This window comes from Oncorhynchus mykiss, chromosome 24, assembly GCF_057628025.1.
Source record: "Oncorhynchus mykiss isolate SJ-2025 chromosome 24, ASM5762802v1, whole genome shotgun sequence".
Lineage (NCBI taxonomy): Eukaryota > Metazoa > Chordata > Actinopteri > Salmoniformes > Salmonidae > Oncorhynchus > Oncorhynchus mykiss.
This window is the reverse complement of record NC_143045.1, coordinates 3956302-3982499: the sequence shown is the minus strand read 5'-3', so window position 1 is coordinate 3982499 and position 26198 is coordinate 3956302. Positions and strand designations below refer to the sequence as shown.

The 26198-nt window shown below is 44.3% G+C and overlaps 2 protein-coding genes across 3 annotated transcripts in view; one reads left to right on the top strand and one right to left on the bottom strand.

Moving 5' to 3' along the window:
* sipa1l3 (signal-induced proliferation-associated 1 like 3) overlaps nt 1-14538 on the bottom strand; it is a 95114-nt gene extending 80576 nt beyond the window's left edge. For both annotated transcript variants that reach the window (XM_090218107.1, XM_090218108.1), the window contains exon 1: nt 14158-14538. The gene's annotated coding sequence lies outside the window, so the exon portion shown is untranslated. The remainder of the gene's footprint in view (nt 1-14157) is intronic.
* Nucleotides 14539-21732: 7194 nt separating this feature from the next.
* Nucleotides 21733-26198, top strand: part of map3k10 (mitogen-activated protein kinase kinase kinase 10) — a 46906-nt gene continuing 42440 nt past the window's right edge. The window contains exon 1 of the mRNA XM_036961425.2: nt 21733-24910. Within this exon, the coding sequence (XP_036817320.2) occupies nt 23911-24910 (1000 nt within the window). The 5' untranslated portion in view covers nt 21733-23910. The remainder of the gene's footprint in view (nt 24911-26198) is intronic.

Sequence of the window (26198 nt, the reverse complement as noted above, 5' to 3'; positions counted from 1 at the left end):
AAATGTGTTTGTTAATTAATGGTCAATTAACGCGAGACCGCTGAAGAAACGTTGTGACCAGCCACATCCCTAGCTGAGTGTTTGTGATTCTGTAAGTGGGCCAAGCCCGCTTTATTTAGGGGTGGTAATGGAAGTGACCTTCAGAGTGTGTGTGTCACCTGGTTACTGTGATAGACAATACATGCTCTGTGTTTGTCCGTGTCCTGTCCTCACCCTTTTCAGAGTGCTCCCATTCAGCCCGATGGGAGGGGAGCCACTGAATTGCCCTGCTAAACCAAGCACACACCCTCTCCCTCTCAGGAGAAGAACAGGGAAAGGACAACAGCACATTTCCTCCACTCACGCATTCATTCTAGCTGCTCACTTCTTCCTCTAGGGGTTCATTCACACTCTCCTCCTCCAATGTGTCTTTCATGTCAACAGTTACTATAGTTCATTTTGGTTTATTTGGCAAACTTTATTTGCGAAACTATAAAGCACCCCATTTGTGGCCCAAGTCCAGCTTCTGTGACAGAATTCACAATGTTCCTTGCATTGTCTGTTGTGACAGGGATTGTTATGTTGGGCCTCTAAAGTGGAGGAGGACTTCACGGGTCCAAAAAGTCAGACACATTCCGAAATGGACCTGGGGCTTTCCCACCCGGATCCGATATACACTAGAGACCCGTTCTGAACGGACCCGAGGATAACTAGACCAGTTCCGTATAGATCTGGTCAGATCCAGACCCGGTCAAGTCAGAGTGAGGGAAGCAGCAGAAGTCAATTTGTAAGTACTTTGTTAACCAGAGCTGATAAATCACCGGGGCGAGACGCTCTAACAGGCAGAAAGGCGTGGCCTTGCGCTGTGTGTACTGTGAGTGAGTGACACGAGGTGGAGGGAGGAGAGACAGAGACGGCAACCAACCATAGACTAACTATTCTAGCTTGTTATAGCTTGGTAATTTATCATCCAACATGATTACGTACACGACATGGCCCGAAGTATGTGGACACCTGCTCGTCAAACAAGACATTCCTTTTCTGCTATAAAAGCCTCCACTCTCCTGGGAAGGCTTTCCACTTGATGTTGGAACTTGCTTCCATTCAGCCACAAGCATTAGTGAGGTCGAGCACGGATGTTGGGCGATTAGGCCTGGCTCGCAGTCGGTGTTCCAACCCCAAAGGTGTTCGATGGGGTTGAGGCGATTCCACACCAATCTCGACAAACCATTTCTGTATGGACCTCACTTTGTGTATGGGGGCATTGTCATGCGGAAACAGGAAAGGGCCTTCCCCAAACTGTTGCCACAAAGTTGGAAGCACAGAATTGTCTAGAATATCATTGTATGCTGTAGCGTTAAGATTTTCCTAGTCAGAACCATCAAAAAAAAGTCCAGACCGTTATTCCTCGTCCACCAAACTTTACAGTTGGCGCTACGCATTCGAGCAGGTAGTATTCTCCTGGCATCCGCCAAGCCCAGATTCGTCCAACGGACGGCCAAACAGTGAAGCGTGATTCATCACTCCAGAGAACGAGTTTCCACTGCTCCAGAGTCCGATGGCTGCGAGCTTTACAGAACTCCAGCTGACGCTTGGTATTGTGCATGGTGATCTTAGGCTTGTGGGCGGCTACTCGGCCATGGAAACCCATTTCATGACATTCACGACGAACGTTGCTTTCAGAGGCAGTTTGGAACTCTGTAGTGAGTGTTGCAACCCAGGGCAGATCATTTTTTACAGACTACACTCTGCTGCCCCGTTCTGTGAGCTTGTGTGGCCTACCACTTCATGGCTGGGCGTTGTTCCTAGACGTTTCCACTTCACAATAACAGCACTTACAGTTGACCGGGGGCAGCTCTAGCAGGGCAGAAATTGGACGAACGGACCATCCTATGATGGTGCCATGTTGAAAGTCACTGAGCTCTTCTGTAAGGCCATTCTACTGCCAATGTTTATCTGTGGAGATTGCATGGCTGTGTGCTATACACCTGAGAAGCTAGTTAGCTAAGCTATTTGAGGCTGCCTGCGCTTTCTACCAGTCCTACAGTTACCAATAACAACATCTCGATTCAGATTTTTAAAGTAGCAGCCTAATTGGCTCTTGGTCGCTGTAGCATGTCCTTCTCCTTTAACTTTAACTCCATCTTCCATTGATTAGATGATCTCCTAACTTGCTTTGCCACACACCGAGGCACTATCAATGTAGTGCCGCTTTGTTTGGCCAACAACAACAACAAGCTACACGCGCCACTCCGCATACGCTATTCTCAGAGCAGCGGCGACATACTGCTCGTGTTTTATCCACAACTCTCTGTCCATCGCGGTTGTAATCTACTACGGAGTCAAAATGTTCCCAAACTGGAGAGTTAAACGATGATGGAGGACCCTCCTATTCTGATTTATCAACCCCCCCCCCCCCCCCCCCCACCGTACAAAACTAGTTCCCGGCTGCGCCTCGCAAAAGGATAGTTTGAAATGTGCATGTGTATAGGCTGTAGTTGTTTTAACGGAATATCCTACAGTGTTTTTGCAGATCAGATTTAATCAACAGGCAATGGCATAGAACGCAGTGTAGGTATAGCTTATAGGACTAGTGTATTTTTTTAAACTTTTGATGTATTCATTCAGGTTCACAGTGTGGACCCGAACCGAGGTCCCCGTTTAGTACGAATACGTGTACCGTTACACCTTTACTGTAGGGGCCGGTTTGGCCTCTGGGCTGGCTCGGTTTGGCCTCTGGGCTGGCTCGGTTTGGCCTCTGGGCTGGCTCGGTTTGGCCTCTGGGCTGGCTCGGTTTGGCCTCTGGGCTGGCTCGGTTTGGCCTCTGGGCTGGCTCGGTTTGGCCTCTGGGCTGGCTCGGTTTGGCCTCTGGGCTGGCTCGGTTTGGCCTCTGGGCTGGCTCGGTTTGGCCTCTGGGCTGGCTCGGTTTGGCCTCTGGGCTGGCTACAGACATCCTTTTACACCTCCTTACATCCGCCCTCCTCTCCGTCCCGCCACCTCTCTGTCTGGGTTTATTAGCCAATCTATCTCTCCCACGATGATAACAGGGTCTACTGTTCTAGAGGGAAAAAAACACAACTTCCCTCACGCCATCACTCTCAGGCCCACTCCTAGGGGACAAGGAATAAAAAAGGTGTCAACAGTGCACAATTATTTCTCTCTTTCTCTCATACACATATTCACAGACATTTGTCATCATTAGTGTACCGCCACTGGCCCAGAGAGACATGCACACACACACACACATCATTAGGAGAGACAACAGCCCCACCCGCCGAAACAACAAACAGCCTGCGTCTCTCAGAAACACCCCCTTCTCTTCCTGAACATACTATATAGTATAACCACATAGCCTTTGCAGCAGCACCATCACACCAAATCGGATTTCGAAATGGGGAGGAAAAAATGCACACACTGGTACAGTACCATAAAATCTGTCCAAATGGCATTCGTGGAATGACCACATGCTACACCCACTTCACATTAAAACAATGACTCTACAGTGGAGACAGAATCGGAACTGTGGGGAGGTGGACTGGACTGCACAAACACATACAGGGTGGGAGGGACGTTCGCATGCCTCCAGACACATTCCAGAGCAAAAGAGAGAGGGAGAGTGAAAATAGAGAATGAAGGGGGGAGGGGGGGGGGGTGACTGGCCAGCTCCAAAACGGAAACATCCTCAGAGACAGAGGAAGTGGAATTAAGCAAATGACCACAGCTTTCCTGGTGCTGTTGGGTTGTACCCATTCATCCATTCCAAAATGTTAACAATGCATACTTAAAAACGTCACTTGAACCATAAATGGAATAGTTGAGGATGTATTTTATTATATCCTGACCAGGTGGATTCTAGTCATGCCTACTGTCTGACTCATAGCGACAGTCATCGCCCTGACCACACAGACCAGTACACACTCACTCACTTCCCTGAGCGCACTCACTTCCTGTCCTCAAGCCGGACCTCCACTCACGCAATGGGAAGGGCCAGGGCAAGCAAGAGCCAAACAACTCATCTCCCAATGAAACACAGATGGTACCGAGCAAAGATCAGATGTCCCGCTGCCCTCTCTTCATCCAGTGAGCAAACCAGCATGCAAACACAGACACAGACACAGACACACACACACACACACACAAGTCACTTCAACACTCCTGAACACAATCACGTGCAGCTCCATCATACGCTGCCAGTCATTCACTCAAGTAACCTGGGTCGAAGCAGCTTTGCACTTCTCGGAGCTCTACCAATGAGTGACAACATGGTGATCCCGACCATGTGTGGGGGGCGTACAAGTCTAACGTCGACCCCTCCTCAACACATAAAAGAGAGAGAGAATCCCCTATTTCCTTTTCCCTTTATCCAGGAATTCCTCCTCTATAGAACATTTCACTCTCTGCGTGACAGGGCTCTTTGTGGAAGTCCCCTCGCATCTTAACTCGCACACTGCCCTGTCCATTACGGCTCCATGTGCACGAACACGGTTTGAGAGAGAGCTAGAGAACGGGTGAAATAAAGACAGGTAGGCTTGCTAGCGCTTCTCGGTGGAAACAGAAGAGGCAAATACAGAAGACAATAAGAACGTGAGGAACAACAAATCAAGGGGGGCCTCAGTTGCACCCACATATACCAAGGGGTTGGGGAAATGCTTTGCCAGGGGATCTGCATGCGTGATTTGCTCATCTACCTGTTCTATTGATTCAGCACAGCATCGGTTTCGAAATGTGAATGACCTAATTAGAACCAAGGAGGGTATAAGGGGTCAGAAATCAATTCATGTTAAAAACAGCACACCAGCAAGGGCATTTTAGCTTGACATTTGTTATTCCAGGCCTGGGCTTATAGCCTTCTCTGACCGAGTCACTCCTACATGTTTGGCCTTGACTACAGCGTGAGAACTCTGAGATGACCTCAAAGAGGCAGAACTATTATTTCATGTGGCTCTTGGGGTGTGAAGATGTTTTCCCCAGTCTTACCGTATCTAACCTAACAACGCAGGGGGTCGCGTTAATGCAGAATTCAGATTTTTTTTCCTGCGCAGAAATGTCTTGCTGTTTTTCCTAAAAATGCTTCTTATTTCAATATCTGCTCAGATTAATTTTGTGCTTCAGTTGCCTTTTCTGCGCCCTTGAGAATTCACTAAGGGGTACTCGATCAGCAGACAGCGCTCCGACTAATGTGTCGTTTTCTTTTGTTTGGTACTTTTCTCTGTGTTGCCTACTTTTCCTCGGGGAAAATGAAAGATTGAAGGGAAATGTCATATGTACCGTCTCCAGCACCAGCCCAACATCAGCATATGTGGAAATGACACGATTCTATGTTTTGTAGAGAAAGATACGTGCTTTCAATGACGTCAACCAATTAGCAGGCAACGCCTACTCGCAATTGGTCAAAATCACAGCAAATCATACGACGTCATTGGAAACCCTTCTCTACGACTAAACCTTAGAAACGTACCATTTTCACATATGTTGATGTTGGGGTGGTGCTGGAGATGATGAATATGAAGTAGAACAATTCTGAAGCAAAACATTAGGAAATGTATCGGACTGTATCGGACTGTTTTTTTGCATAAAAAAAAAAAAGACCTTGCTTTTTCATGAGTTAATTTACTGGTGTGGCTGCTAGCCAAACAGTGCTGCACTTCTGTTGTCATCTGATGAACAACGCTATTTTCTGCCGAATGCGTTGCACTAATAATACACTACATGACCAAGCGAATGTGGACACCTGCTCGTCGAACACCTCATTCCAAAATCATGGGGATTAATATTTATTTATTTTACCTTTATTTAACTAGGCAAGTCAGTTAAGAACAAATTCTTACTTTCAATGACGGCCTAGGAACAACTGCCTGTTCAGGGGCAGAATGACAGATTGTACCTTGTCAGCTCGGGGGTTTGAACTTGCAACCTTCCGGTTATTAGTCCAACGCTCTAACCACTAGGCTACCCTGCCGCCCCATATACACAGTTTGCGCTCCCTTTGCTGCTATAACAGCCTCCTCTCTTTTGGGAAGATTTTCCACTAGATGTTGGAATACCACGGAGACTTGCTCCCATTCAGCCACAAGAGCGTTAGTGAGGTCGGGCACTGATGTTAGAAGATTAGACCAGGATCGCAGTCTGCATTCATACCAACGGTGTTCTATGGGCTTGATGTCAGGGCTCGTGCAGGCCAGTCAATTTCTTCCACACCAATCTAAAAAAAATACAGTTCTATATGGGCCTCGCTTTTTTCACAGGGGCATTGCCATGCTGAAACAGGAAAAGGCCTTTCCCAAAACTGTTGCCACAAAGTTGGAAGCACAGAATCATCTCTAGAATGTCATTGCATGCTATAGCATTAAGATATCCCACTGGAACTAAGGGGCCTAGCCCAAACCATCAAAAACAGCTCCAGAACATTACTCCTCATCCACCAAACTTTACAGTTGGCACTAAGTATTCTGGCAGGTAGCATTGTCCTGGCATCCGCCAAACCCAGATTCTTTCATCGGACTGCCAGATGGTGAAGCATGATTTCACCGCCCCCAGAGAATGTGTTTCCACTGCTCCAGAGTCCAATGGCGGGGAGCTTTACACCCCTCTAGCCAACGCTTGGCATTGTGCATGGTGATCTTAGACTTGTGTGCTCCAGAAAAACAGTTATAGTGCTGACGTTGCTTCCAGGGACAGTTTGGAACTCGGTAGTGAGTGTGCAACCGAGGACAGGCGATTTGTACGCGCTACGTGCTTCAGCACCCGGCGATCCCGTTCTGTGAGTTTGTCTGGACTCCCAATTTGCTGCTGAGCCATTGTTGCTCCTAGACATTTCCACTTCACAATAACAGCATAACTGGGGCAGCTCTATCAGGGCAGAAATTATACAAACGGACCTGTTGGAAAGGCGGCATCCTATGACAGTGCCACGTTAAAAGTCACTGAGCTCTTCAGTAGGGCTATCCTACTGTCAATGTTTGTCTATGGAGATTGCATGGTGGTGTGCTCGATTTTATATATCTGTCAGCAACTTGTGTGGCTGAAATAGCCAAGACCACTAATTTGAAGGGGTGTACACATACTTATGTATATAGAGTGTATTTTCTGTGAAAAACTATAGCTGCATACCCCTGATCACTCTATTGAAGAAAAGAACTTGACTTTCAATATAATTAAAGTCATTAAAACTTGTTTTTCAACCACTCCACAAATGTCTCATTAACAAACTATGGTTTTGGCAAGTCAGTTAGCACATCTACTTTGTTCATGATAAGTAGTTTTTCCAACAATTGTTTACAGATTATTTCACTTATAATTCACTGTATCACAATTCCAGTGGGTCAGAAGTTAACATACACTAAGTTGACTGTGCCTTTAAACAGCTTGGAAAGTTACAGGAAATGATGGCTTTAGAATCTTCTGATAGGCTAATTGACATCATTTGAGTCAATTGGAGGTGTAGCTGTGGATGTATTTCAAGGCCTACCTTCAAACTCAGCGCCTCTTTGCTTGACATCATGGGAAAATCAAAAGAAATCAGCCAAGACCTCAGTGAAAAAAATTGTAGACCTTCACAAGTCTGGTTCATCCTTGGGAGCAATTTCCAAACGCCTGAAGGGACCACGTTCATCTGTACAAACAATAATACGTAAGTATTAACACCATGGGACCACGCAGCCGTCATACTGCTCAGGAAGGAGACGCGTTCTGTCTCCTAGAGATGAACGTACTTTGGTGCGAAATTTGCAAATCAATCCCAGAACAACAGCAAAGGACCTTGGGAAGATGCTGGAGGAAACAGGTACAAAAGTATCTATATCCACAGTAAAATGAGTCCTATATCGACATAACCTGAAAGGTTCGCTCAGCAAGGAAGAAGCCACTGCTCCAAACCACCATAAAAAAGCCAGACTAAGGTTTGCAACTGCACATGGTACAAAGCTCGTACTTTTCAGAGAAAAGTCCTCTGGTCTGATGAAACAAAAATAGAACTGCTTGGCCATAATGACCATCGTTATGTTGGGAGGAAAAAGGGGGAGGCTTGGAAGCCGAAGAACACCCTCCCAACCGTGAAGCACCGGGGTGGCAGCATCATGTTGTGGGGGTGCTTTGCTGCAGGAGGAGCTGGTGCACTTCACAAAATAGATGGCATCATGAGGGAGGAAAGTTGTGGATTTATTGTAGAAACATCTCAAGACATCAGTCAGGAAGTTAAAGCTCGGTCGCAAATGGGTCCAAATGGACAATGACCCCAAACACACTTCCAAAGTTGTGGCAAAATGGCTTAAGGACAACAAAGTCAAGGTATTGAGTGGCCATCAGAAAGCCCTGTCCTCAATCCTATAGAAACAATGTGGACACAACTGAAAAAGCGTGTGCGAGCAAGAAGGCCTACAAACCTGACTCAGTTACACCAGCTCTGTCAGGAGGAATGGGCCAAAATTCACCCAACTTATTATGGGAAGCTTGTGGGAAGGCTACCCGAAACGTTTGACCCAAGTTAAACCATATAAAAGAAATACTACCGAATAGTAATTGAGTGTATGTAAACTTCTGACCCACTGGGAATGTGATGAAAGAAATAAAAGCTCCACTGTTATTCTGACATTTCACATTCTTAAAAAAAAGTGGTGATCCTAACTGACCTAAGACAGGGAATTTTTACTAGGATTAGTGAAAAACTGAGTTTAAATGTATTTGGTTAAGGTGTATGTAAACTTCCGACTTCAACGGTTGTACAAGCCTATGGGAAAGAGTAGTTTTGGCCATGACGAAGGTCACTTACTGTATACAGCCTTATGGCTGGGGCCAAAATTGTGTGTGTGGATGGCTAGTCGAATGGATCTGCACGGGTTTATACGACACCTCCAGCAGAATTTTATTCTGACATCTGCTATGGGCTAGGGCATCTCGAAGATTTTCCATACACTGGACTGATGGCAGATTTTAGGAACGGAATGTAATTGGGCCGGTCTGTTGCTCAGAGGGAGTTTTCTATAAGGCCTGCCTAGTGCGAGCTAAATTGTAATGAGACGCTTCTGCCATGGATCCGAACGCGGATCCGGTGGCATTTCTTAGTAACCCTGGAGCCAGGCATTCTTTGGAGGGGTAGATTGTGGATTTTGCTCAATGAGAAAGTTTATTTTTTGAACATAGGATCAATGTTGATCACAGTTGTTTCTTGTTGAAGAGGTAGCAGCTAACATTAGCTTGCTATAGCTTGCTATTGTCTTCCTCTGTTTCGTAATGACTTTGTGGCTATTTCTTTCTAGTTGGCAAAATAAGTGAGCAAGATTTTGTTTGTGTACTGCCATAGGTCACTAACATTGCCAACTCACTGGTATGGGCTAGTAAATATCCTAAACCTAGCCAGCTACACAGCGATAGCTGCAAGCTAAAACCAGGGAGAGAGGGAGGAACGAATTCACATTCTGCTTCATCTACTACTTCTGGCTTGCTAATGTTGACAACCCTTAGCCTTGGTATATTGGCCATACACCACACTCACTCGGGCCTTATTGCTTAATTATTTGAATGCACAGAGATACCGTGACGAGTTCCTGAGGCCCAATGTCGTGCCATTCATCCACCGCCATCACCTCATGTTTCAGCATGATAATGCACGGCCCCATGTCACAAGGATCTGTACACAATTTATGGATGCTGAAAATATCCCAGTTCTTCCATGGCCTGCATACTCACCAGACATGTCACCCATTGAGAATGTTTGGGATGCTCTGGATCGACGTCTACGACAGCGTGTCCCAGTTCCCGCCAAAATCCAGCAACTTCGCACAGTCATTGAAGAGGAATGGGACAACATTCCACAGGCCACAATCAACAGCCTGACCAACTATTTGCGAAGGAAATGTGTCACACTGCATGAGGCAAAGGTGGTCACACCAGATACCAGATGGTTTTCTGATCCACGCCCCTACCCTTTTTTGAAGGTATTTGTGACCAACAGATGCATATCTGTATTCCCATTCATGTGAAATCCATAGATTAGGGCCTAATGAATTTATTTAAATAGACTGATTTCCTTATATGAACTGTAACTCAGTCAAATCTTTAAAATTATTACATGGTGCATTTATATTTTGGCTCAGTATACATAAATATCTGTTAGGGTCCACAATCTGCTACATGGACTTGTGGAGTTGCAGGAAATTGGTAAAAAAAAAGAAAATCAATAAAATTCAGCCTCGCCGCCCACCCATTGCCAAACACCCTACCACACCCACCACCTAAGCCCCCTTTCATGCAGAAAAACCCCTGTTGTAGAGACGTATAGCCCTAACAGCAACCTTACTAAGTCCTATAACTCTGTTTAAAAGCTTTGTGGACAGTGGGACATTTCTCCCTCTCTCAGTGCAGGGAGGACACTGTTCTGTGGCGAGGAAGGTCTACTCAACATCTGTGTTTATCCTCCAGCTAAAACCAACAGGCTATATTTACCCCAGTCAAACAGGCCTGGGGAAAGCCTGCAGGGGAATAACCACTGGGTCTGGGAGAAGTGCTCGCTCTCCCTCCCTATCCGAAAAGGGAATCTATAAAACACCTCGGGGGCTCATGCCTGAGGGAGTGAGGAGAGGGGGATGATGTTTTATGACAGTAAAGGAGCCATAAAGTAGATCCTAATTTTAACGAACATCCTGCTCCTTTTTTCTATAACTCAAACTGTTGAAACTGTCATACATGCTGAGTCACAGACGGGCTTCAAGGGACGGCCAATACTTCAAAAGAGATTCTGTGAGCAACACCGGTGCAGGTGGGTTAATGCCGATTGCATACCGTGTATTTATATTGTAAGATCACAACGTCAATCGCAGATAAACACTTTATTTATTTACTCTGGATGTGAGCGATATGTGCTCAAATCAACAACGACAAAAGAAAAAAATGCACAAACGTACGATGCTCTCTCCAGCATGATGAGGGCCAGATGGTATCCCTAGCCCGAGGCTTGCTTCCTCCTCTCGGAGCTGTGATGCTACACTAATGAGCATGATGGATCAGTCTGTCTGTCTGCCGCATCTTATGTGACGCCGTGCAGTTCTATTAACCTTTATTTAACCAGGACGTCCCCAGGGGTCAGGGAGAAACCTGGCAAGAAACAGTATAGATCTAAAAATGACAAAACAGAGGGAGGACTACCCGTGTGGTGGTTATTAAGACTCAAACTGTGCTGTTGGAATAGCTGAAACGGAAAAATACTAAGTGGAAGATAAAGAAATCAAATCGATAGGGCTTGTGTAGTCTACTTTTAGAGAAGACACCCGACACTCAAGCCATGTTCATTTCATTTGATGAAAATTGTTTTAACTCAACAGCTGAGTAACATGCTGACCCCACCGCTCGCGTCGGGGGGCGTGAGGGTTGCAAAAATACATTTACACATACATGTTATTCAATCATTGCAGCGACAGCGAGCGTCTGCATGGCTAGGCGTTAAAATAGAAGTTGGTTCTATTTGACGCTTGATGCGCTGCAAGTCCTGCCTCTCAAATTTCCTTATAGGTTTTTAGGAGCATATACCCACGTGGGTGATTGAAAGGTGAACTGACATCCACACTCCTGTCGGTTGTAGTAATGCACCGTAGAGTTGGTTACCAACCGCCATATAAAAGTCCAAAAAGGAAAAAGAAGCATGTAGGAAGGAGGAGAGATGACAAGAAACAAATGAGGTTTCTAGTTTTATCTGTGGATGAACTGTCAGAGTAGAGGACCTTGTGCATTTCAGGCAAAATAACAACCCAATGTTTATATCTCAGGACAAACTAGCTAGCAACACCAGGACTATCAACAGCAAGCTAGCTAAATTGCCTTAAATGTTTAATGCTTTTCGGCCTGTGAATATAATTGGTTCAGAGTTTGTTTTGATATTTCAACCAGCGTGTCCTGACCGCTTCTGGTGTGGGTGAACAAAAATAAACGTGTGAGCATTGCCGGTTTGGTCAGCATGTAAGAGTGTACCCTTGAGAACCAGTTGAATCAGTGGTCTTTATCTTCAACAACAAAAAAAACACATGAGTTCGATGAGTCATCAATGAGAGGGGTGCGTGAATCATTAGGTTTACAGGTTAGAATGCAACTGGGGTCACCCAGATACAATTCCCTTTGTATTTTAAAGTCTTTCTACTTTATTTATAATGTAAGCCTAATCATAGAGACAGCAAGAAACTACGGCATATTCATCGAGATCATTTTCAATGGTTCCTTATGGAACTACATTGGGAAGCACTACTACGGGGTCCCAAGTAACCACAGAGAATTAACATAATAAATATAACATTTTGTTCAACCAAAACATGCTGCTTTTACATTATTATAATTTTTTTAAGTTAAGCTTCTCTCTCCAGAGGTGATTTAAGTCACTAATTATTTTAAAGCCGTACAGAAATGTTATCTTTGAAAGGCAATAAAGGCAGCATACAGTAGCCTATATGAAACGGACTAAACCAAAATATAACTATCAAATTTAGCAATTCAACAACAATAACTAGTCATCTAAACAAATATCCCAAAGCATGTAAATGGAATAATATCACCACTTAGTTCAGGTTTTGATTCAAGAACTTTAGTCAAAATATTTTCGCAGCACAGAATGAAGAAATAAAATAGTACTAAAATGTGTATTGGTTAGTTTCACCACTGTTGTGAGACATTGATAGAAATTCCCTGATGGAAATTATACAAAAACGAAGTGTCTCAATTAAAACACTATGGTTCAGTGATAGGCACCTGTAAAGTTGAAGCAGTAGGGATGAATGAGGGGATCTGAAGTTGGAATTAGAGGCACCTGGTCGTGGTTAATCAACTTTAACTGTGGTATTCAGAACTTCACAAGCACGCATTGCCTTTCTAATGTAATTTCCTTCAAATTGAGTGAATAGGCCCCCGAGGAAACTGCAGACGTGATTAGTGTAACATTAATGAGCTGATCTGAAACCCTCTGTTCTCAGAAAGCAGGGAAGTTAGTGGACTTGACCTTTTCTCGCCGGTACTGGCATTATCGTTATTCTATTAGTCACGGAGAGAAAGCAACCAAAATAAATTGTTAAGCACCGTCATATCAATGCTGCCCTCTGCATGAAAGGTCTATCCTAATATTTGATGTGTTATTTCCTGCGGCATTCAGTGCACAGGCATTTGGACTAATATACGACATGTAGACGTTGCACCCCCCAGGTGGCAGACACAACTGACCTTAAACATGTCACAATGACAGCTGATCAGCATTGACACTAATGTGTGCAAACAGGTCAGCATGGCTTGCAAATATTGGTGAACTTTGGAGGTTTAAGTTTCTATGATTGAATGAAAGATGATTGATTGAATGAAAATCAGTAAGACCACTTATGAGGGCTTTAGTTAATAAAATGATCTAGCTAGTTAGCATGCTAGCCAGAGTCACCCATTCTAGGCACAACCACTTTCAGTGACCTAGTTAGTTAACTAGCTCGTTCGTAAGATTTTACCCATGAATCACACAACACCAAAACATTTTTGTCGTAGGCTGCCAAACACGAAACGTATAAACTACCCAACACAAATCCCCTAAAGAAAACAGTGTGTTTTGTGGGCAATTCAATCAAAACAAAAATGAACCCACATTAGCAACTTTCTACTGCAGCACTTTTCAAAATTCTAAGGTCGATCAAACTAGGCTTGGTTTACATTCCCAAATGTTGCGTTTCACTTAAGGAGACGATTGTTCCATTGTCTGGAACTTGTCAGTTTACCACAGCCGCTTGGCCTTTACAAGTGTGATTAAATCAAGTGGAGAAAGTACAAACCCGGAGTATGCGAAAATTACTATGCGCCTGCGTATTGGAAAGACGGCGGACCAGGAAGGATCGGGCTTTTTTTTTTGTTAATAAAACATGATTTCTGAGGCCGATGTACCGTGTTTTTAACTAGTTAACGGATTAATATGGGTCTAGGTGAGACGTATATCCCCTGCGTGTTTGGAAAGGTGCAACGATGATTCAAAAAAAGAACCCGTGGTATGCAAGTTGTTGGCTGCATAGCAGGAATGAAGTTATAGCTCTCCGCTGGCCAGTTGCAAGCAGTGAGCAATGGTAGCGAAACGTTTACCCCGCTAGCCGACTCGCCACTTTTCAATGTTTGTTGAGGAGCCCGAACTATTACTCAAAACTACTTTTGAAATACGACTTGGGAGTGTTTTCTTACCTCTCGACGTTCTCGCACTTTCGACGAACTTATATCCCGTTAGAAATCCCCAATCCGAGGGGAAACATTGATCGAACAATATAGTGGACTGCTTGTTTCTATCTCGCTCGCAAACGTTGCCAGGAATGCCCTCTCGGGAGTCCGATCACACAAGCCAGGCGAAACCGCTGCGCTTAGCAAACGATCTCACGCCGCAATGCGCCTGTGCGAGCATGGTTGTTGTAGTACCGATAGTAACATGTGAAGGGCAGTGTTCTACAACCATAACATAGACGCGTTAGTAATGTTCATTGCAAAAAAAATGCAATAAGTGCTGTTGCAGCAATGTCTCGAAGAAACAACAGCGCTGCTCAGAAATAGGCAGTTGTGTTTTTGTGGTATAACAGTACCTAGCTACATTTGCCTGTAAATCATTTCGCATCACGTTCATTGTCTAGTTGGGGTTGTTGGTTATAGAGTTGGAGCCTACTTATTAGTAAATAGCGCAACCTTGTGGCAGTCGATTATAATCAAAGCATTTTTACACGTAAACACAAATAGTGGCATACAGCGTTTGGCTATTTTATTTTGGACATGATCTGAAAACACAAATCCCATCCTCTCCACTTTATATGCCTGCCAACCACTGTGACGCAAAGGTGTCGTTTTATTATTAAGCTGCATTACATTATTGCCACGTCATAATACGCCAATTTTTCAAGGAAATATAATAATGTAGTCTGATTTTATATAGATTTTTATTTATATACTTTTTCTTAAATATATATATTTTTTAATTCATAATACAAAATTATCAACAACTTTACATCGCAACATCAAACATGTCTAACAAAACAAAACACAGTTATAAACTTTAAAGTTTTTATGAAGGTATAAAAAAAAATAAACAAGAAAATACTAAATACATACAAAAAATAAAATATTTAAATGATAATAAATAAAAACAATTATAGTGCAATTGTATTCACTCGGAATCTCATTATAATGATTCAGGAAGATGTTATTGTTTTTGTTATTCACTGGGGATAATGTCTTAACAAGATGATTCAGTTCAATCAAAAATATTAGTAATTTTGGTATAGAATTCTTGAATTTTTGTTTGTGTATAATGTATTTAGTATAAAGTATTTAAAAAATTACAATCATTTCAAGGGTCTTGTTATCATTGCAATATTATAGCCTTCATGTCAAAAATATGGGTAGTGTTCAAAATGGTAAATAATATTCTGCAAGGTTTCCCCAAAATTATATCACAGATTTACATTCATAGAACAAGTGAGTAAGATTTGTCCTGTCTTTTTCACAGAAAACGCAGATATTGTCAATAGCCACAAATTTGGACAACATAGAATTACATGGATATATCTTATGTAAAGTGCACTTCCTTAAATTGGTTTGGTATACAATATTTGTAAGGCATCAACCAAGCCAGACAACATCAGGAATAAGCATGTTCCATACTTTTTTTCCTCTAGGCGTAAGTTGGTTCCATGAATGGAACATTTGTCTTATGTATTTATTACAAAAAAGATTTCTCAAGTTAAGCCCACGCCTTCCAAACTGAGTTCTGGAAAAGCTCTGTGATCATCACCAAAGCTAAGATGAGTTTTCATTAGTGTAGTTAGACCACTGGGAATGGCTTTGATCACTTAAATAAACTCTCTGAAAGGTATTGGAAACCCATCCAAAGTAGAAATGGTTCATATGCAAGAATATTACCCCTGTTCTCAAAAACATCAACAACAAAGTCAATACTCCTCTCGTGCCAGCTAGGGTAGAACAATTTATTTATTTATTTTAAATTTTACCTTTATTTTACTAGGCAAGTCAGTTATGATTTATTCCTTACAGTTATGTCTGAATTATTTCACAAAAGAGCTTTATGTGGGGAAAAATTGTGCAGGAAACATATTTTTAAAGCTTATTGGTGAAACCTAGCCAATTTAGTGGGTTTATCTTTCAGGAATATAATTACATTTCAGTAAAAATGAAAGACATCCCAACTTATTAAACACATTGTTTGGAATGAAAGACCAAACGGATTCAGTATTGACCAAACATCTTTTCAACCAATTGATCTTGAAAGTGTTATTTATGTCACAAAATCCAACACTTCCAGACCGCCTTCACCTCTTTTATTAGAGAGGACTGACTTGTTTTTGAAGTCAAGTCTTGTTGATCTCTTTACAGGTAGAGGGATTTACACATAAAGATAATGAGGGGTACACAAAGCGAGACAGTCCCTCTGCCTTGGACAGAATCACTCTCCCAAGTATAGAAAGATCCCTTTGTGGCCAATTATTCAATATATTCTTGGTTTTCTTAATGTTAGGAGAGAAATTCATATGTTGTCTGACTTAAGTGTTTTTTTGACAGATATATTCCTAAATATTTAACACAGTCCTTTACAGGAATATTTTCCATTTCATTATCGTCAGAGTCATATAAACATAAGATTTCATATTTAGAAACATTCAGTTTTAATAGAGTGCAGTGATAGCATTACGGGCATGGGCGACGACCTGGTCTTTGTCTTTAAAAAAAAGAGTAGTATCATCAGCCAATTGGGAAATGTGTATTTCTTTGCTACAAATGATTAAGCCGTTGATTTCCATTATTCAGAATATCTAGAGATAGAAGTTCCACAACCAAAATGAGTACAAAGGGTGAAATTGGGCATCCCTGTCATTCACTTCTGTTGATACGGAATATTTTGGATGTATTAAGATTTAGTAACACAGAACTATTTATATCTTTGTAAAACATGTGAATGACTTTGATAAAATGTTCACCGAAACCAAAAAGTTTAAGAGACCGAAAGAGAAATTAATGTTCAATTGTGTCAAAGGCTTCACAGAAGTCCAAAAATAAGACAACAACATATGAGTAAATTGCATCTGACTAATCTAGAAGGTCCAAGACTAAACAAATGTTAGAGCTTATGTGACGGCCCTTCATAAATCCTGTTTGAGTCTAATTTATAATGGTATCTATTCCTTTCTTTAATCTTTTGGCATTTACCAGAAAGATTATCAGGCTTCAGAATCAGTGAAATAAGTGGAGACCATTTACCCATTTTCAATGCAATCTTGAAACATATTAAAAATAGGGTCTTCTAGTAACTACCAAAACTGTCTATAGAATGTCTATCCCATTTTTCATTGAATTCAGAGCCTCTCCAATTTCTTCAATTGACACAGGTGAATCGCAAACTGAGTGGAAATCATTCTCAATTACAGGGATGATGTAGTCGAAGTGAAAAGGGGATAAGGTGCAGCATGACTTCAATGAGAAAGACTGTTCCAGAATGTAAATATTTTTCTTCCGCAGCTGAAACAAACTATAAAGGTCTTGTCCAACTCGCTCTTGACAATTTGACATTTTGACGTTTATCATAGCTGACTCCGTCGTCATAGGACTTGTTTTACTATCCCATAAGAAACGGATTAGAACTCCCATTGGTCTTCGTGATCTTCATCCAAATCTAATTTGTGACCATGATCTCATCGTCGTCGTCGCCATTACGAGGACTTGACCATTTCCCGTGCATATTTACAGGAAGTGTGTGGTCCTGATGAAGATGTGGTGGAGGAAGAGATAGCCCTGTGTCTGGATGCTACTCCCGCCATGCAGTTCCAATACTCCACAGAACTACATACAGTGCCTCACTACCAACTCAAGCCTCCGTGGCACTGTGGTGGTGGGCTTCCAATGGGGACACGCCATGACCTCGGCATCGGGAGAGAAGGGGGCATTAAATGGGGATTTACAGATGTAAATTCAAAGATAATACTGTGTATAATAAAAAGCAGTGCCATACTAATGTATATTTTATTGATCCTATTAGACCAGGGCAATTAGTTCCAGGGCGGTATGCCATTGCATGATACTCAAATAGAATTAGCACAAACCTCAAAACTGCAAAACCATGAACTCTTACCTCCCTCCCTCAGTGTGGACAGAGAACCTGCGAGGGGATCTGAGGCACAACCTGAGCCTGCCCCTGGATAGCGGCTACCTGGTGGAGCACCTGGTCTCTGTGCCTAGCCAGCGGGTCTTCGTTTGGGGCCTGCGATGACCTCTCTCTGCATGTGTTCTCTGACCCAACTCAGGGCATGGCGGTCCTGTACCGGGCCAATTGCTTGGGCTCTGTGCTCTGTATGCATTACTGCAAAGTGTCCGGGGAGCTGCTGACTGGCAGCATGGGCATCATCACCTTCTGGGGCTTCTGGACTACTCTGCAGATGGGTGGGATATTCAAACGTTTTGTTAGGAAGCACTACAGTCTTCTTGTTCTTTAAGATAAAAATCCTTTTCTCTTCAACTTCTCTGACACATCCTGTTTTTTTACTCAATTCCCACACCTTGGTTGGACTGATAAGTAGCGACCATATTGTTTTCCCTGACATCTGACCTCTGTGCAGACCCACCTGGGGATGTTAAGGTGCTGGACTGGCACTGCAGCTCCTTGGAGAGGGACATTGTCGTTAGTGGCCTGGTGACGGGGAGACAGGTGTCCACGTTTTACACGCTCTGCAACCGCGGGATCAAGAGCTTTGACTTTGTGAGGAAGAAATAGTACAGGGCTCTCAGGGGCCTTGGTCAGGGGCCTTGGTCAGGGTACTCTGCGCTGTGTGTACAGGACCTCTATATGGGCGACATGACTGGATTTGTGCAGGTATGAAGGGGAGAGAATAAAGAGGAGATAAACAAAAATTAAACAATGTCTTATGCAGAAAGGATACCCACACAATTATATACTGTATGTTCCTAAAGAGTAAACAATCAGAAAGTTTTATTGTTAAATCAGCAAGTTGACAATGACTCAAATCAATTGAGATGCTTGGATGTGTGTCATTAATCTCCTCTCCCTTCAGGTGTGGAGCTGGGATACTAGGAGCCTGCTGCAGGAGTTTCCGCGGTCTTCATGAGGCCTAGCACCCACAAGCTGCTCACCTCCTCCCTGGACGGCTGGGTGAAGGAGTGGAGCTGCAGTGGGGACCTCCTCCTCCGCTCTTCCTGGATGGCCCTGGAGGGGTACGCAACCTGTGGGCGCTGGGAGAGCTGAGAGTGATTGACATTTCACAAATCAACCAGTTTTGTTAGCAAGAGTCTTATTTATGATTTGTTTGTGTATTTCCCCTCCCAACCTTTCTCACAACCACAGGCTCCATAAACGGCGGGATAGAAAACTGTCTTGATGATCTGGAGCACGAAAGATCTACAGACGCTCCCACCAAATTCATCGGCAGAAGGCTGTCCAGGTCATATTTCACACAGGGACTCCAGTACGGTTTGCTTTTTTCCCCAGTGTATTTTTGAAACTAAACATTTGGGTTGTACTCTGTTTCAGTTCATTTCAATAGAGGAAATGTATTTGACATGCAATTTGATTTACCCCCCCCCCCTCCCTTTCTTCTCTCTCTCCTCAGGGCCCTTCTTGGAGTTCACAGCAAAGAACACTGGAACTATGAGGCCCAATATGACTGTCATACCCAGTGCATTTGTTTAATTGCTTATATATTATTGTCAACACGTTACTTCCAGTGCACAATGGCAATGTTCATCATTTACATGATGGCTTTGTACTGTATTACAAACATATAATATTATTTTCAAACTAGTTCCTCAATATGCTATGAAAGTGAACACAGTGACTGACTGGTTCCCAAGCTGACTGGTTCTCTTCTTGTACCCAGGGCGCTTAGCTACCACTCACATCCCTCAGTACCCAATCAGGCCTCTGCTTTCCAGGGCAGTGCTGCTGGTGCTAACTAAGCAGGCAGCGTCTGCCGATGGAAAAATTCTGATTTTAATCAGGAGGAAGCAAATGCTGATTTTCTGCCCTAATTAGTAATCTTCGTGTTTCATGGAGAGAAACCCTGGAAGTCTTTAGACGTGTTGGGTGATGGTGTGGCAAGACACGATTCATCAAGTAATAGTTTATTTTTGTATATTTATTGAATGTATTATTTTTTAGCTCAATCATTATCAGTCTCACCCCTATTTCTCCCATCCCTTTTGTTCTCCTCTCTTCTTTCTATTTTAATGTCTATTTCTGTCTCCCACTCTCTGTAAACAGATCACATGTGGACTCCTGACCTCCCTCTTATGAGGTCCCTTGGGGGGTACCCATGAATCTTCTCCCCCGAAAGAGGAGCCAGGCCTCAGCCTGCCAAACGACGACTTCAAGCGCCCACACCGCTCACCAAAGAAATGCAGCAAATTCTCTCAGTCCACAGCCAAGTGGGAGAGCATTGTGGAGATCCCTGAGAAAGTACACGTACAAGTCTATGACCCCGCCCTCATAGGGGAGGCAGGGTAGCCTAGTGGTTAGAGCGTTGGACTAGTAACCGAAAGGTTGCAAGTTCAAACCCCCGAGCTGTCGTTCTGCCCCGGAACAGGCAATTAACCCACTGTTCCTAGGCCGTCATTGAAAATAAGAATTTGTTCTTAACTGACTTGCCTAGTTAAATAAAGGTAAAATAAATAAAAAGATGTCTACAAGAAATCCAAGCCCCGTAAGCAGTTGTGCAGCCAGCTCCCCTCCATCAAGGCCCCCAGTGACTATGGGTGAGCTCCATGGGGATGAGTAAGGAGGGTAGTCTGGTAGTCTTCCAGACAGCAGTAAGGAGGGTAGTCTTCCAGACAGCAGGCCACAACACTTCAGACTGGAGCCCATCAAGGGGCTCCAACTGGAGGGAGAGCCTATACAAGCTTGTATCCCAATATGGCTTCCGCTCCACAGAGGACCAGACTGTCCGCTCTTGGCCCTCTGGATGTCCCATGGGCTGTCCAGCGCACCCTGTCCCCTCTTCAGACCAGGTAGGTCAGCCAGGTGTCACTGGGCCAGATCATCATTGGAAAGGCCCCCCCTTCCAGCCAGTTCCACCATGGGCTGCCCCTGCCATGGCAGGTCAACAGCCACACCATGGACCCCTCTGGAGAGCATGTATGGGAGGCTAGAGGTGGACTGGGTGAGGGAGCCAATGGAGCCCTAGAGAGGGAAGGTGCAGAAAGTGAAGGTGCCCCTGATAATGTCTAGGTGTCATCCATCCTAATCACCAGGGGGCAGTGTGGAGCCAAGGTTCCATTTAGTCAGTGTTAAGTTGTATTGTCTCCGGATATCTGCGTGATAAACATCTACCAAATTGTGATGGGATTGTAATGCATTCAGCTTGTTGTTGTAAATTGCAATAAAATAGAGCTGTATACGTTCCTAGACAGTATGCTGTGTGATAATTGGAGACACACATGCATGCTCTCTCACACAAGCGCCAACATACACACACACCATGAAAAACTATTTCAACCCACTGGTCCACAAAACATCAGCCTAATGACCAAGGTTAACTGATAATGACCAGTATAGGATGTTGTTGTACAGTCAAGCAATGCCTTAACCCTAAAGGTCACCCATAAAAATAAGCATTACAGATAGACTATTTTTAAACCCGATTTTTTATAATCAAAATGAAGCAAAAGTTAATTTGGTCGTCCAAGCGATGTCCAAATTATGAGATATAAAGGCCTGTGTGGATGTAGGCTCCTCAATAAACTACACTACCCAGAATACAACGGCATATTCCACCCCCAGTACAGCCGGTGTATTTGGATACAAAGTCAGCCGAGAGACTGACAGCTCCGTCTAGAAATTGCACGTCTTTTGGAGAAAAAAGCGATTTGATTGTGAAGGACAAGTGGCCAACCGACTGACCCAGATGAGCAAGGACTCCAATACTATTCATTTTGTGGAATTGGATTATGGAATCTGATGGTGGATATTTGGATGCGATCACACGCCCATGCGACAATGTCAATGGATGTTGTGATGAACAGTGGTCAGGCTTTTTTTCCGTAAATATTTGAACATTTCATATTTGGTTTATTTGAACCAGAAGACAAGACGCTATATACGCATAAAGACAGGATTATAATTCAATGTTGCACCAAAAGGAAGAATTAGGCTTTTATTAGACCTGTTACGTTATTATTATTATTATTGTTGTTATTATTATTGCCTCGAGGATGGTGCATCTGTCTATCAAAGCCAAAGAAAACACGTTACCGTAGACGATTAATCGCCTTATTCTTTATCACGTCAACTCGAATCAGAGATACACAAATATTTGCAATTGGAATTACAGTCAAATGATTTCACAAAACACATAATGTATTATTACTGTAGGCTATTTCGGTCTCTAACATAGCGTGTGAAGGTGTCGAAAAGCACTGAAATATATTCGTGAAGAGCCAGCAGGTGCTGATTTTGTTATTTGATCACAAATAACTGAAATGTGCAACATTGTGTCCATATAACTAGACAAGGCTATTGCTTATGATTATAAATGTATCAGATGTTATGAATGAGCATCGTCTTATAGCCTACAAAATCGACGCGAAGATAATTATGGCTACAACAAACTGTTCTGTACACGTTGTATGTATACGTTTCTGTCGCGATAACTCGCGCATTCGTGAACGCTCACTGTATGGTGTTTATTGAAACGTTACAGAGCGCAGAATTTAGGCCGGTGACTTATGTATGTTCGCTGACTACTAAGGTGCAAAATGTACAGTCACTCAATGATGTTTGCCTGAACACTGTCCGCCGTAATTCCCCATCTAAAAATGGAGGAGTAGGCTTTTTAAGAACATTCAACGGGCGTATACGTTGATCGATGTAGGCGTGCAGGACTTAAGACGAGGCAGCAGCAAAGTAGGGAAATATTTCAATCGACATTTCAACGCAATACTACGTCAAGACAAGGGTCTTTCATCGCTGTCAAAAAGCCAATGACCCTGTAATAACGAGATGTCAGACAAGCACTATTTTGCTGCGCTGCGCTTGATTGGAAATAACAACGATCCTTGCTCAGAGGATGTTAAACTACACAGGTGAAACTATTTAGAATACAAATGTTTTGTTACACGTGGTGCAATTGATTTATAAATAGCCGATTTAGATGTGGGATCTCCTTTAACTGTCGCGTGGCTTCCTCGCTGTCTTTGGCCTCTCATAATCTCCAGGGAGAGGAGTGAGTTTGCCTCTTTAAATCTCTGTGTCAGGATCTGTTCTCAGGGAGGCGAAATGAAGTGCAGCGTTGGCCGTGAATTATTCATCAGGGCAAAAAATTCAAAGGAAATAAAAATAGTAAGAAACCAGAATAAACTTTTGTGGTCAACTGAGACCATCCAGCTCTTGCTGAGTATTGAGAGGGAACAGTAAATCAAATTTGTAGTCTAATATGAAATAGCAATAGATGCTTTGAGGATCATAAGCCCCCTCCCACAGCCCCCCTACAGTAGTCGTAAAGTCGTAAGTCGTGTGGGATGTTACAGAGACCCATGTTCAGATCCTGAGCATGCTCTCCTGAGCAGCGCAAAGCTATCCCATCCACCAGAACCTCATCTCACAGTACTGAAGAGGGAACACATGGTCTACTTTGGGATTTTTCCCAGGCCAGCCTTGACTCTCTGGTAGCTTTCTAGAACATACATGGGAGAATAATCAGTAGCCTCTCTCAGGGATAGCCATGGATCACCCCAAAGTGAACTCGTAGGTATACATGTTAAATACACACTGCATTATACATGGTAATACAGACTGCTACACACACATGATTGGTGACAGGAACTGGAACTACCCCAGTAAACGGGGCCAGTGATGGGACAGTGGAGCTTTGGCCTGCCTGTCCACTGATCTGTCACTCCTCTGGTTAAGGAGGCCTGGATTCAGCTGATGGGCCCTGCATGGATTTTGTGTGTGAGTTGACAGAGGGCAGGCCCACACCGCTGACCAGCAGCCGGGCAGCCATGGACCCGTATGCCAGAGTGAGCAGCACAGCAGCCCCCCTGCCCTGCACCAGCTGTGGGGGCTGCTGCGACCCTCCTCCCCCTGGCCTCGTGCTCGCTGGTCCCCTTGGTCCCCCTTATGGCCCCCCTCTCTCCTCCATGCCCCCGCACATGACCCCCGCTCCCCCGGTGTGTGCTGCTACAGCTGTCCAGGCTGAGAATGGCAGCAGCTGGAACTCCTCCTCTGGTTCTTCAGACTCCCACCCTGGCCACCAGGGCGGCTCTACCACCTCCAACCCCTACTGGACGGCCGTGTTTGACTACGAGGCCACGGCAGACGAGGAGCTGACCCTGCGGCGCGGGGACCTCCTGGAGGTCCTCTCCAAGGACTCCAAAGTGTCCGGGGACGAGGGCTGGTGGACGGGCAAGATCCAAGACAAGGTGGGCATCTTCCCATGCAACTACGTTACTCGGAGGGACGCCGGCAGCTACCCGCAGCTAACCGCAGGAGGGCTGGTGGCGGGTGGGGTGCCTGAGGGGTACCCCTTGGAGATCGACTTCACGGAGCTGGTGCTGGAGGAGGTGATTGGGGCGGGGGGGTTTGGGAAGGTGTATAGAGGGATTTGGAAAGGGGAGGAGGTGGCAGTTAAAGCTGCCAGGCAGGACCCGGACGAGGACATCAGCGCCACAGCTGAAAGCGTACGACAAGAGGCCAGGCTTTTCTGGATGCTCAGACACCCCAACATCATCAACCTGATAGGGGTGTGCCTGCGAGAGCCCAACCTCTGCCTGGTGATGGAGTACGCCCGCGGGGGGGCCCTGAACAGAGCCCTAGCTGGGAAGAAGGTACCCCCCAGGGTGCTGGTGAACTGGGCCGTGCAGATCGCCACAGGGATGGACTACCTGCACAATCAGACCTTTGTACCGGTTATACACAGAGACCTCAAGTCGAGCAACAGTGAGTATGCCAACACTCGTCTCCCACTCCAGTCTGCCATCTCAAAGATATAATTCGCTCCAAATGAGTCCTTTCCTATTTCATGTAAAATATAAAACGTTTGGGGGGCAAATCACACTCAGAATGGGAACGCGTTCATTCTTTCCGTTGGTTTGTTTGCATGTTGAATCAGCCATGCACACACAGTTGATTGCCTCATAGGCCGTAGACAGACTGTATTATTGCCTATTTCTGTTCCAGTCTCCAGTTAAGGGAAGTATAGTATATGAAATTCATTTAACAGAGGATGGATGAGTGGACACTTACAGAATGTGCAGTACAATACATACTGTTAACCCTCATGTTGATGGGTTCATTTAAGTGTCGTGTGGATGAAATGAAATAGAGAGGTCTTCTGTTTGACACACAGACCGTTGAGTTGAGAATGGCAGGGTAAGATCAGCCCTGGAGAGCTGGCTCTCTCTCTCTGCCATCTTTCCCCAGTCATTTATTCCCCCCTCCTCCCATCCTCTCTTTTCGTCCTCCTCTTTCTACCACCCCTCCTCAAGGACAGCAGTTCTGCTCTGCAGCTCACCAAGCTATTTCTGGTCCTTTGTACTACTTGCTGTTTAAAGTCACAGTTGTTGGTGTATTGGGGGGGGGGGGGTATACTGTTTGTTAGTGTGTGTGTGTGTGTACGTAGGCCTGTCTGTGTGTGTGACGTGAGTATGGGGGATGGGGCGTAGAGGTACGAGTTGAGGCTACAGGATGCTGAGTCCAGAGATTTGTGAAGGAGAGAGATGATCTGGAGTGTCTGTAGCTTAAAAACACCCGGCTCACAGATCTTCCGTACTGTTCCTAATCGCTCCCCGGTTTGTGAAGCCATGATGTAGGCGAGAGCCGCCATGTGAAAAGCTGCCCCTCCCTCAGTAGCTGTGATGATAGGGATCAGATGGGTATTGGATGGCGAAGCCTTGGCAACAACACAGAGCTGCCTCCACGACACTGGGCTGTGTTGAGTCATCCAGCTGTCAGCATCCCAGTGCAAATGTCAATTCCTTCACTTGGAATTATTTCTGTGTGAAAAAGATGATTTCAAAAGAGTGTCTCAATCTGTCTCATTTCTCTGCGTCCCGTTCCAAAAAAAAAAGCTAAACTATTCAAGTATGTGATCAGACGATGACGTAAAGATTAATCTTTACATTGCCTCGGTGAAGCCCTTAGGGAGGGAGGCAGGGAGGAAGAGAGAGGAGAAAGGAAAGGAAGAGAGAGAGGGAAGGAAGCGAAAGAGATGGTGAGAGAGGAGAGG